The following is a 12,655-nucleotide window of genomic DNA, read 5'->3' on the forward strand; positions in this document are numbered from 1 at the left end:
ATGGGTCCACCTTTTGTGGAATAGAATTTGTGAGATTACCAAAAAGAGGGGGAAATCTGATAAAAAGTATGTCCCGAGTGGAAACTAAATGGATTTTTAATATGAATAGCTTGGCACCCGGAGGGTTAAACTCGGAGATAGAGTTGTTTGCATTTGAATGAGAAAAGCACTATAGCGGCAGATAAATATACTTAAGCAGTAGATCTCACTGCAGGCAAATTAGAACTTAAGACAGGATAGAAAGAGTTAAGGTGAGATCGCTAGAGGGTATAAGTACTGAGCACTCAGGAGTATCACCATATTCCTCTTTACCTGATGAAGGACAGCGTACTGTCTGGAACGCGCTGTTAGGAATTTTGTTACTAGCTACGATCCGTAGCTGGAACAATGACGTCACTATCCACTTGTGAGAACCCTAAGTACAATTTGTAGAAACGGCGTCGCGCCACCGGCCGGGGCGCGTACCGTGAAACAAACAACCCCAACCAAGTACTCAGTACTACTTCGAACTACAGCATAAAGGAGAAAGAAGTCACGGAACAAGCGTTAGGAGACAGGTAACGGCAGTTTCTTCTAAGTAGGTAACGGCAGCTCTAGCGTTAAGCAAACCAGTCTGTGACACCCCTACTGTGTAGTAGTGTAATGTGGAAGGTTGAGGGAAAACGGTGTCATTGATATTGATTTTAAGCTTTTGCACTTGGTAGCAGTTTGTGCGAATCTGCTACGGCACTGCAGCTAAGGATACAGCAGGAGATAGCAAGCGGCAGGATAATTATTACCTAATTCTTAGATAACCCGAACCTTGTACTCCGAACTTGAAACACAAGTTCGCTCATCACTACCAGGGAGTCCTGAGAGGACCTAGTGAGGGCCGTCAGCCATAGTGAGATGCACAGGAAGTCAGCAACGGTGAGCGTAGCATTCCCCAGGACAGGGAATATATGTTCTTTAAGTTTGTTAGACACAATGTCATTTCAGAGTCAGCTCCTAGTGTCTTAGTTATTGTTTAAGAGACATTGTTCGTTGCTATACCCTGAGGGATGACGTGTGAGGGAGAGGGAAACTCCCCTCACACAAGTGTGCGGCCAAAGAGAGGGTTAACCCAGAGTTATTTGCTGAATATTACTTTCCTCTGTTCTAAGTGTTATCTGTTATTTACTGCCAATTTTACAGTAAAATCCTATCTTAAAAAAAAACCACTCCCAGTTTCCTACACGTGTCCTGCACTTTACAAGTGGTGTAGTCGGCAGGATGGACGTAGAATTAACGTGAAGTTTCAGTGGGAACCTTGCTTAGTCACCTCCCGAAGTTTAATGGCGCAAATGTACAGGGAGTGCAGAATTATTAGGCAAGTTGTATTTTTGAGGATTAATTTTATTATTGAACAACAACCATGTTCTCAATGAACCCAAAAAACTCATTAATATCAAAGCTGAATATTTTTGGAAGTAGTTTTTAGTTTGTTTTTAGTTTTAGCTATTTTAGGGGATATCTGTGTGTGCAGGTGACTATTATTGTGCATAATTATTAGGCAACTTAACAAAAAACAAATATATACCCATTTCAATTATTTATTTTTACCAGTGAAACCAATATAACATCTCAACATTCACAAATATACATTTCTGACATTCAAAAACAAAACAAAAACAAATCAGTGACCAATATAGCCACCTTTCTTTGCAAGGACACTCAAAAGCCTGCCATCCATGGATTCTGTCAGTGTTTTGATCTGTTCACCATCAACATTGCGTGCAGCAGCAACCACAGCCTCCCAGACACTGTTCAGAGAGGTGTACTGTTTTCCCTCCTTGTAAATCTCACATTTGATGATGGACCACAGGTTCTCAATGGGGTTCAGATCAGGTGAACAAGGAGGCCATGTCATTAGATTTTCTTCTTTTATACCCTTTCTTGCCAGCCACGCTGTGGAGTACTTGGACGCGTGTGATGGAGCATTGTCCTGCATAAAAATCATGTTTTTCTTGAAGGATGCAGACTTCTTTCTGTACCACTGCTTGAAGAAGGTGTCTTCCAGAAACTGGCAATAGGACTGGGAGTTGAGCTTGACTCCATCCTCAACCCGAAAAGGCCCCACAAGCTCATCTTTGATGATACCAGCCCAAACCAGTACTCCACCTCCACCTTGCTGGCGTCTGAGTCGGACTGGAGCTCTCTGCCCTTTACCAATGCAGCCACGGGCCCATCCATCTGGCCCATCAAGACTCACTCTCATTTCATCAGTCCATAGAACCTTAGAAAAATCAGTCTTGAGATATTTCTTGGCCCAGTCTTGACGTTTCAGCTTGTGTGTCTTGTTCAGTGGTGGTCGTCTTTCAGCCTTTCTTACCTTGGCCATGTCTCTGAGTATTGCACACCTTGTGCTTTTGGGCACTCCAGTGATGTTGCAGCTCTGAAATATGGCCAAACTGGTGGCAAGTGGCATCTTGGCAGCTGCACGCTTGACTTTTCTCAGTTCATGGGCAGTTATTTTGCGCCTTGGTTTTTCCACACGCTTCTTGCGACCCTGTTGACTATTTTGAATGAAACGCTTGATTGTTCAATGATCACGCTTCAGAAGCTTTGCAATTTTAAGAGTGCTGCATCCCTCTGCAAGATATCTCACTATTTTTGACTTTTCTGAGCCTGTCAAGTCCTTCTTTTGACCCATTTTGCCAAAGGAAAGGAAGTTGCCTAATAATTATGCACACCTAATATAGGGTGTTGATGTCATTAGACCACACCCCTTCTCATTACAGAGATGCACATCACCTAATATGCTTAATTGGTAGTAGGTTTTCGAGCCTATACAGCTTGGAGTAAGACAACATGCATAAAGAGGATGATGTGGTCAAAATACTCATTTGCCTAATAATTCTGCACTCCCTGTATTGTTGAAAGACTGGAAGGAGAGACTGGATGGAGCAGTCAGACTATGTAATGTGGTGCAGCACTTCAAGACAGAATTCGCTTTGAGCACGCTATATTGTGAGGCTAGGAAAACCGTGATGTTACAGCCGGCCAGACACAGACAGACCTTTGAACAGATTCTGAGTTTACCAGAGGATGTGTATGGTGATGTATCTTCTGAAGTAGTGTTAAGAAAGAAGTTCTTCACTAGGCTGCAGAAAGAGGATGAGACTTTAGCGCAGTATACAAATGGACTGCAGGAGCTGATGGCTGCACTACAGAAAAAGGAAGAAAAGCAGGCTCCTTCACCAATGCTGAAATAGTAATACTTGATTAATTTATTCTGGGTCTCAGAAGCGAACCATTGAAGAGGACCCTTAGAGAAAGACTGAAATTGGAGCTGCAGCTGATCTTACATGGGATAATTTGAGAGGCCATTATCCTAGAGAAGGAGGAGTAGAATAAAACATTGATGGCAGCCTCGCAGGTAGAAACTGCTCTTGATAAAGGGAGCAATTTAGAGGCTAGAATGCCTTCACTAGAGGAAGCAATGAAAGGGATACTTGCCGCATTGAATAAATTAGAGGAAAAGGTGGTTACGCGGATCCAAAACAACGAGCCACCCGGACTGAGAAGGCCACAGTTAGACCAGAAACCACTATCTGCAAGAGAAGATGTTGGACTTGCCACCAGGAAGCTCACCAAGCTAGAAACTGTCTGCACCGGGGTTTTGAAAAACGTCAAGAGGATTTAAACTAACATCACCTATGAGGGGCGAATCACAGGAGACACCATAGAAGCTATGGATTTAGTAGGAGAGAGCCCAATCATCAAAGCTAAGTTAAATGGAGTTAAACTGTCCTGTTTGATTGATACTGGGTTTCAGGTCACCACTATTACCAGGCCTGCCTTGGAGGCCCACTTCCCAGCTGCTGTTTGTTGAGGGGATGCACAACAACCTTACCATTCGACAAACTGGGGTTATGTGTGCAGACATTAAGGTTTGGGGCCAGACCATGAAAGAGAAGGGTACCTGTAATCTTCGGCATGAACATGCTACGGGAACTCGACTTGTTGATGGCGCAAGAGCTGGGACTCCAGTACTGGAAAGGAGCCCCAAACCAGAAACCCCCACAGGTAGCCCTGCAGAAAACACTTAAACAGTGTACAGTGCAGACTGAAATTTCGGGACTGAAAGGGGAGTCGACTCCCATCCGACAACGCTATCGGTAGATCCCACTGGCACTATATCAAGAAGTAAAAACTGTACTCAAGCAGATGTAGTAGAGTCAAGTGTTTTGGCCCAGTAAAAGTCCTTGGGCGTCTCCAATTGTATTGGTCAAGAAGAAGGATGGGACTATACGATTTTGTGTCAATTATCGGCACCTGAATGCTTCTACCGTGAGGGATGCCTATTCACTTCCCCAAATAAAATGTCATTGGCGGCATTGGGACACTACTTCTCCACCCTCAATCTGGCCAGTGGGTATTGGAAAGTGCCAGTTGCAGAAAAGGACAGGGAGAAGACAACGTTTATCTTCATCTATGGGATTGTATGTGTTTCTGAGAATGCCCTTTGGACTGAATAATGCTCCTGCTACATTTCAGAGTCTAATGGAGCTATGCTTGGGAGAGCTAAATCATAGAACCTGCTTATTTATCTTGATGACATTATCATAATCTCTTTCACATTTGAGGAGCATCTGGAGTGATTCGACCTCGAGTCCATACCCAGTTGGAAGAGGATGGGTTGAAGCTAAAACCCCACAGCTATCACCTGTTCAGGGACAGTCTCAAGTACTTGGGGCATAGGGTTTCCAAAGAGAGGGTCCAACACATGGGCTCGAGCTGTGCAACAGTGGCCAGTGCCTACCAAAGGTAGCGAATTACGGTCCTTCCTAGGGTTAATCAATTACTACTGAAGGTTTATCAAGGACTTCGCTAAGGTGGCCACACCTTTGTATGCCCTGATTGCTGGAGGTTCTCCTCGGGAGATAAAAACAGAGTCCTCCTTTGGAGTGTGGAAGCTGATCGAGCCTTCTGAGAATTGAAGAAATTGTTGACTAGTGCTCCCATACTGGCCTATGCTGACTTCACCAAGCCCTTTGTGTTACAGACAGATGGGAGATTGAAGGATTGGGTGCAGTGCTCACTCAGGTGCATGAAGGATGAGTACAGGTGATTGCATACTGTACGTGAGTAGGACACTACACGAGAGCAAGAAAAATCCTGAGAATTATAGCTTTTTAAAATTGGAGCTTCTGGCTTTGGTCTGGGCAGTGACCGAGAAGTTTGCTGACATCTGCTAACTGGGGCAGAGTTCCCTTTGCTCACTGACAATCCCTTGGTTCACCTGGGCATAGCCAAGTTGGGGGCCCTGGAACAGCGGTGGATGGTTTGCCTCAGCAAATTCACTTTTAAACCCCAATACAGGCCAGGCAGAGAGAATACTAATGCACTTTACATAATCAAATGTGTGGCCTAAATTTTCTTTTATTACTTAAAATCAGATACTGATAAATACTAATCATGAGAACCTACGAAATTAATGAAACTGCCAGTTGATCATGTACACTGTACTGTAGATCCATTAATTTTATATGGGCCTGATGGAGCATTTGTTACTTAGCTATCGAGCTTTGCAGGCAGCATGGTGGATTAGTGGTTAGCACTGGTACTTTGCAGTGCTAGAATTCTAGGTTCAACTATGACCATGGACATATGTATATTCTCCCCATGTTTGTGTAGGTTTCCTCTAGTTACTCTGGTTTCTTCCCACATTCCAAATGCATACTGATAGAGAATTTAGATTATAAGCCCCACTGGGGACAGTGAGTGATGATAATTTCATTAAAGTTCTGCAGAATATATCAGTGCTATAAAAGTAAGTCAAATAAATATCTCCAGTAGTCTCATAGAGATAAAAGGCAGCACAAATGCTAAGTGCAGCTGAACCACTACTGAACTAATAGTTATCCCCTATCTAACCGGTCTATTACTTTAAAGGGAATGTGTCACCTAGATTTTCTTTTACTAATTAAAGCCAGATACTGAGAAATATACTTTTTCATCTCGTTATATTTTATGATTCTAGATTTTTATTTTAGTTTCTATACATGATGATAGGGGCAGCCATCTTGCCTGAGAATTTAGAGATAGGCTTTAGAGCAGCCACATGGACCACAGGAACCACAGGCGAGTCATTGACTTCTATGGGAGAATGTTCTAGGCATGCTCTGTGATTAGTGCAAACATCATTGTGCGGATAAGGGGAGGAGATGAGCTGTGACCATCACCTATTGAGAATGGTGCATCCTGTGTTATCTAAAGTGTCTATGTGTCTAATGCTCAGATGGATTCATATAGTGTAATACTCATGTTTTAGTTTCCTTACCTGGTTTTGTATAGCCTCATTATTTATAAAATCAGAGAACTTCACACTAGGACTCCAAGGATCATTTTGATTGTAAATGGAACTACTTTCAGCCTCTTCATCCTTACGTTTGGTCACTGCCAACTTGTACCTTAAAAATTATGAGATTATAGATAAAATATCACATGGTTAACCGGTCACAGTGTCATAGCTCCTGTATTCTTATGCTGAACACAGTGGAGTTTTGTGAATTTGAAGTGTACCAAAGTCCTGAGCATCTAGAAAGACCTAATTTTATACAAATAAAGAGAAGTTATATCAGTATTCTGTATGGTGACTGACAACTATTATTATCACAATTACAGATCACTGTAGTTATCATTGACATTTTGTAGTACAACTCAGAGGTATTAGTGATTTGATGCTAGGGCATGCCACCAATGTCTGATAGTGGAGTTGAACCACTTGCCACCATCGCTATAGTTGCTAGGGAAGCCTCATGTCACAAGCATTTGTCTCTTGATTTCCCCACTCATGGACTATAAATGCAATCTTCTAATATGTTGTCGATGTATGATGCCAACTGTGAAGGTGGCCATACATCTTAAACAACTATTGGTTGAATGCTTGTTCAACCAACAGCTAATTGCTCACAATACACATGCACACTTGGTTCTCAGCGTGGAGAGTTAAGTACGCTGCTGCCAGACACCCCTGGCAGAGGCTTGTCTCCCGTGAGAACAAAGGATTGGATATGCTGAAATCCAACATGTTTGATTCTTCTTTTCCCCAAGACCATCTGTTGTGGGAGAGTTGGCACACCACCATACACTTAACATATTCTTTTCCAATGGAAAATAACAGGTTCTGCCAATGTTTATGGCCACAAAGGTTCTGTGCTGTACTACAGGAAATTTCAATTGCACATAGCTTCTTTCAGTCCATCAGTAGACTGGAAATCTGTAAATAGGATGCAGGTGGCTGGTAAACTGCACTGAAAACCTGATTAATGCTGGTCATATTAATAACGATTAGGTAACTGCTATTTGGACAACCTCGAAGTAGCTCCACAGTGGAGTGACAGCAACAGGTAGTATACACCTTACGTTAATATTTGCAATGAGATCTCTTTCAATCATAGAATCAAAACTCTGTTTTCTCACCGTGCCCATCCCATTGCTTTCTCAACTGGACTTTCTTCTGGCAAGAAGTCACCAGCAAAGCTGAAAATCTGGACCCTGTAGGAACGAGGATGACCCCATTTGTTAGTTGTGTTGCTTGAGAAGTGGATATAACGTGGTGCCTTGGCGTGCAGTTCAAATGCTGCTTGGTTCTCTGTCTCTAGTATGCTTCGTACCACCTTTGGACGCTGTATCTTGACCTCTGGTTGCCATGGTATATTCACAGGATTAAACTGCATATCTTGAGTCATAACTGAGTTTTCAACTCCTATTAAAACAAAGTAATATATTATAGTCCGCAATTAAAACTATAGCTTAAACTCCTAGCGTGCAAAAAATTAACCATGCTGGATTAACAGAAAAGATATGATAGTATGTCAAGTGTTTGACCCATAGCGTGTCTTTAGCTGCTCCACAATAGCATTGCAAAATCACAATAAACATTTCCCCAGGTTCCTCACAGATTACAGCAGTAGGGCACTAATTGACAAACTTATTTGTGGGGGACCTGTCTTACAAAAAGGTATTGTCAAGCATACACAATGGGAGACATTCATAAAGCCTGGCGGTTCATCCGCCTAAGTTATGTAGTTATGTCGTAGATTTAGACTATTTTCTACGCCTAAAACAGGTGTAGAAAATGATAAATGAGATGGGCCTGGGGGCCCACCCTTTCCCTGCCCACGGGCATTCTCCTGCATTGCTGGAGGAAGTGGGAGACCTCATACATATTAGGTGTTCAGCCCCTCCTGCCAAAATGGCGGGTGGATTCAGCTGACAAATATTTAATTTGTATGAACAGCTTTACTGCCAGGCCACAGATAGTTGATCACTGTAGGTGCCAGCAGGAGGATACTTTGTAATTTGTTTATTATTTAGAGCAATTCTAACAAAAAGGATAATTTAAATACCCCTATAATCACATATGACATTTCATAGATTCCTAAACACAAAATTTCATGCTATGATATAGTGAAACCATGCATACTACTTATAACAGCATTTAACCCCTTCGCGACATATGACATAATAGTACATCATAGTGGGATGTGACCTACCGCAATTTGATGTACTATTACGTCATGCTGATCGGGCGGGCAACACTCCAATGCGTGCCCGATCAGTGCGGGGACCCGGTAGTCACTGATAGGCCCCTGCTGTAACCCTTTCTATGCCGCAGTCAGCTCTGACCGTGGTATAGAAAGTTTTTTTTATAATAAAAAAATTAAGTTTTTAAGTTTTATTTATAAAGTTTTAAAAATAAATTTTATAAATAAAGTTTCAAGTTTATAATAAAAAATAAAAGAAAAAAGAATAAAACAAATAAATAATAAAAGAAAAAAAAAGAAAAAACACACATATTAGGTATCGCTTCATCTGTAACGAGCAGCTCTATAAATCACATAATCTACCCTAAAATAGTACCAATCAAACCGTCACCTCATCCCGCAAAAAATTAACCCCTACATAAGACAATCGCCCAAAAAAAAAAAAAGTATGACTCTCAGAATATGGAGACACTAAACATGATTTTTTGTTTCAAAAACGCTTTTATCACGTTAAAGTGAAATAAAAAAAAATAGGTTGACATATTAGGTATCGCCGCATCCGTCACAACCAGCTGTATAAAAACATCACATGACCTAACCCCTCAGGTGAACACCGTAAAAAAAAACTGCCAAAAAAAGCAATTTTTTTGTCACCTTACATCACAAAAAGTGTAATATGTAAAAAGTCATATGCACCCTAAAATAGTACCAATCAAATAATCAAATCGTCACCATCGTAAAAAAAATTAGCCCCTACATAAGACAATTGGCCAAAAAAAAACTATGACTCTAAAACATCATTTTTTGGGTTTCAAAAATGCTTTTATTGTGTAAAACTTAAATACATAAAAATAAGTATACATATTAGGTTTTTCCACATCTGTAACGAGCTGCTCTATAAAAATATCACATGACCTAACCACTCAGGTGAACACTGCAAAATAAATAAATAAAAACTGAGCCAGAAAAGCAATTTTTGTCATCTTACATCACAAAAAGTAATACCAAACGATCAAAAAGTCATATGCACCCCAAATTAGTACTGATCAAACCATCACCTAATCCTGCAAAAAATGAGCCCCTACATAAGACAATTGCCCAAAAAAATAAAAACTATTGCTCTCAGAATATGGAGATACTAAAACATAATTTTTTTTGTTTCAAAAATGTTTTAATTGTGTAAAACTTAAATAAAAAAAAAAAAAGAATACATATTAGGTATTTCCAGGTCCGTAATGACTTGCTCAATAAAAATATCACATGACCTACCCCTACAGGTGAATGCCGTAAAAAAAAATTTAAATGAAAACTGCCAAAACAACCATTTTTTTTGTCACCTTGCCCCATAAAGTGTAATATTGAATGATCAAAAAATCATATGTACCCAAGAATGGTACTAATAAAAACGTCCACTCTTCCTGCAAAAAATGAGCCCCTGCACAAGATGATCGGCAGAAAAAAAAATGTGCCAAAAAAGTGAATTTAGTAACTTCCTAAAAATAAAATGACATTTTCAAAATTATGCCAACATAAAGTAGACATATGGGAAATGTTAAGTTATAAATATTTTATGATCACTTTCTGTTTTGAAGGGCAGAGAAACTGAAATTGCAAATTTTTCTAAATTCTGGGTAAATATTGCCTTTTTTTTATAAATAAAGGTGAAATATATTGACTCAAATTTATGACTGTCATGAAGTATAATGTGTCACGAGAAAATAATCTCAAAATGGCTTGGATAAGTAAAAGTGTTCCAAAGTTATTACCACATAAAGTGACACATGTCAGATTTGCAAAAAATGGCCTGTGCAGGAAGGTGAAAACTGGCCTGGGGTAGAAGGTATAAGATTTGAACTCCTAAAATACATATACATATGTCTTACCTCCAACATCTAAATCCACTTTGTAATTGATAAAATGTGTGTGAAGTGTTCCCAATGTATGTTCTCCAACTCTTGAGCCATACTCCTTTCCATCCGCAAAGTAGAAAGAAGAGCTGATATATCCTGTAGCATGCATTTTTGCTTCAATGACTCCATTTTGATAGAAGATGAAATCCCAAACATAATCATAATTAATGAGAGTTGAAACGGCTCGGACAATCAAAACAGTGCTGGGGAGTCCTCCATAATACATGGAGTGCATATTGGAATAGTGTCGTCTAAGGGGTACACCCAAGTTTTGTTCAAAAATGCATATGGCATTCTTATTTGTGTCAGGGGTTTCAGATTCCATTAGATAATGAGCATCAATATAAGTGGCAAGATAAGGACAATCAACACCCCTTACTAATTCGAATGAGAATCTTCCAATTCCAAAGCTGCCATCCAGGTATCTGGTGATCATCCCCCCTGGTGCATTAGAGCCATAAATTGCAATTGCTTCTTGAGTACTAATTTCATATGCAATCCGTTCATTGTTAAATCGGATATCAAAAAGGCGCAAACCAGAGTTTACATTCATGCCATATGTAAAGCTCCATGATTGGAAAGTAACTTGGTTCTTATGGACTGTGTACCGATGACCAGCTGGGTTGAATTGCAAGGGTGCTCCAGGTTGAGTAGGGACCTTTGGGATCATAGAGCCAATATCATTTTCTGTTTTAACGTTTTTAATTTCTATTACTTCAACTTTCCCTGCATTGAATTGTTTCTCCAGATCAGCCATATTCAAGAAGTAAGCACCATTGTAGAAGACTTTTGTTACTTTCCACTTTGAGATATCCATACTTTTGTGGTCCAGAAGTATCTCCAGTCCAACTGGTTGGACAGCAAAACAGCTTTCTTCCACTTTAAGAAATAAAACAAACCAGGTGCTTCTATCTCCAGATTTGAAACCTCTTGGAACTGTGGTAAGAGCAGCAAAATTGGATCCATCATACCCAAGGGCTTTTAAAAAAGTTGGTGCCATAGAAAATTCATTTTGATACACTAAATCATAAGCATCAACATACTCTTTACCAATCATAGGACGGCGGTAATAAGGAAGTTTTTCTTTGTATTTTTCCAATGTGATGTCATGGTAGTACGATGGATTGGGAAGGGGACCTACCACATATTCTGTAATGTTAGGTTCCTCTTGATCTCCAAAGAAAACAACAGCAAGAGCTTCCCGTTTAGGATTTTCTCCCCCTCGATCTAAGTAATTTAGTACCTGTTGTTTTGGGGGGTATTTAATATCAACATAGTAAATACAATTTTCTGTAGGTTTTGCATCAGCTGCATTGATGAAGTTCTTGCCTAGATTTTTTTTCAGGTAGTCAACAGTTGCAGAGAACTCTTCTGGTGTCAGGTCGGAAAATACTGAGGCTTTGTCACTTTTCTGTTGTGCCACATTGGATTTAAGATTTCCATGCTGCGGTTTAGAAGAACAGCTTTCTGTAGACTTTCCTGCTCCCGACAGTAAAACAGAAACCAGTGCCAAGATAGTTACCAGTGCCACAGCCAAAACAATAAGCACAGCTTTCAGGTTCATGATAACGAGGAAAGAATATGTGCTTAGAAGGAAGAAAGAAGTCCTTCAAACACAAAGCACAAGTATTCTAAAATACAAACGGTTGTGTAACATATGACAAAGAAGGCGGAGAATTCTTAATATAGCAGAAAACCATACTGAATTAGGCTTAGTTCCCAGTTTCAAGAGGCTAACATGGATGTTTTTAATTTAAAGGACTCTTGGAAACTATTTTGGCAAAGCAATTTTTCTGAAATCCAATAAGATAACAGGGATCAGCAACCTCCGGCACTCCAGATGTTCTGAAACTACAACTCCCCACTACATTCTCCATTTACTTCTATGTGAGTTGTGAAAACAGCCGAGCCTGTTTGCATGCTAGGAGTTGTAGTTTCACAGCAGCTGGAATGCTGAAGGTTGCTGATCCCTGTTCTATAATATAACACTTTAGAAAAATGTATGTTATACTATACTTTAAATTGAAACTGTATTAAATCGATTTATTTTTAAATTTCCTCTCGTTGGCTATAATGCATTATTACAATTCATTTTTATGACATAAAAATGTGCAAAACCCAAGGTTAATGGGTGACATACACTATGTTATAAACACAAATACAGAAGCATATGTTCTGTATTAAGACTAAGAGTACAGACAGCAATAAATGGCAACATAAAATTGTAAACTG

General features: G+C 40.0%; 1 protein-coding gene across 1 annotated transcript in view; it reads right to left on the bottom strand.

Annotated features, from left to right (window-relative positions):
• The window catches only part of LOC121004187 (membrane primary amine oxidase-like), a 28,601-nt gene extending 16,502 nt beyond the window's left edge, over positions 1-12,099 (bottom strand). The window contains exons 1-3 of the mRNA XM_040436333.1: positions 10,397-12,099; positions 7,447-7,732; positions 6,305-6,434 (exon numbers count right to left, since the gene is read on the bottom strand). Of these exons, the coding sequence (XP_040292267.1) occupies positions 6,305-6,434; positions 7,447-7,732; positions 10,397-11,987 (2,007 nt within the window). The 5' untranslated portion in view covers positions 11,988-12,099. The remainder of the gene's footprint in view (positions 1-6,304; positions 6,435-7,446; positions 7,733-10,396) is intronic.
• Positions 12,100-12,655: the final 556 nt, after the last annotated feature.

The sequence above is a fragment of the Bufo bufo genome, chromosome 6, assembly GCF_905171765.1.
Source record: "Bufo bufo chromosome 6, aBufBuf1.1, whole genome shotgun sequence".
Lineage (NCBI taxonomy): Eukaryota > Metazoa > Chordata > Amphibia > Anura > Bufonidae > Bufo > Bufo bufo.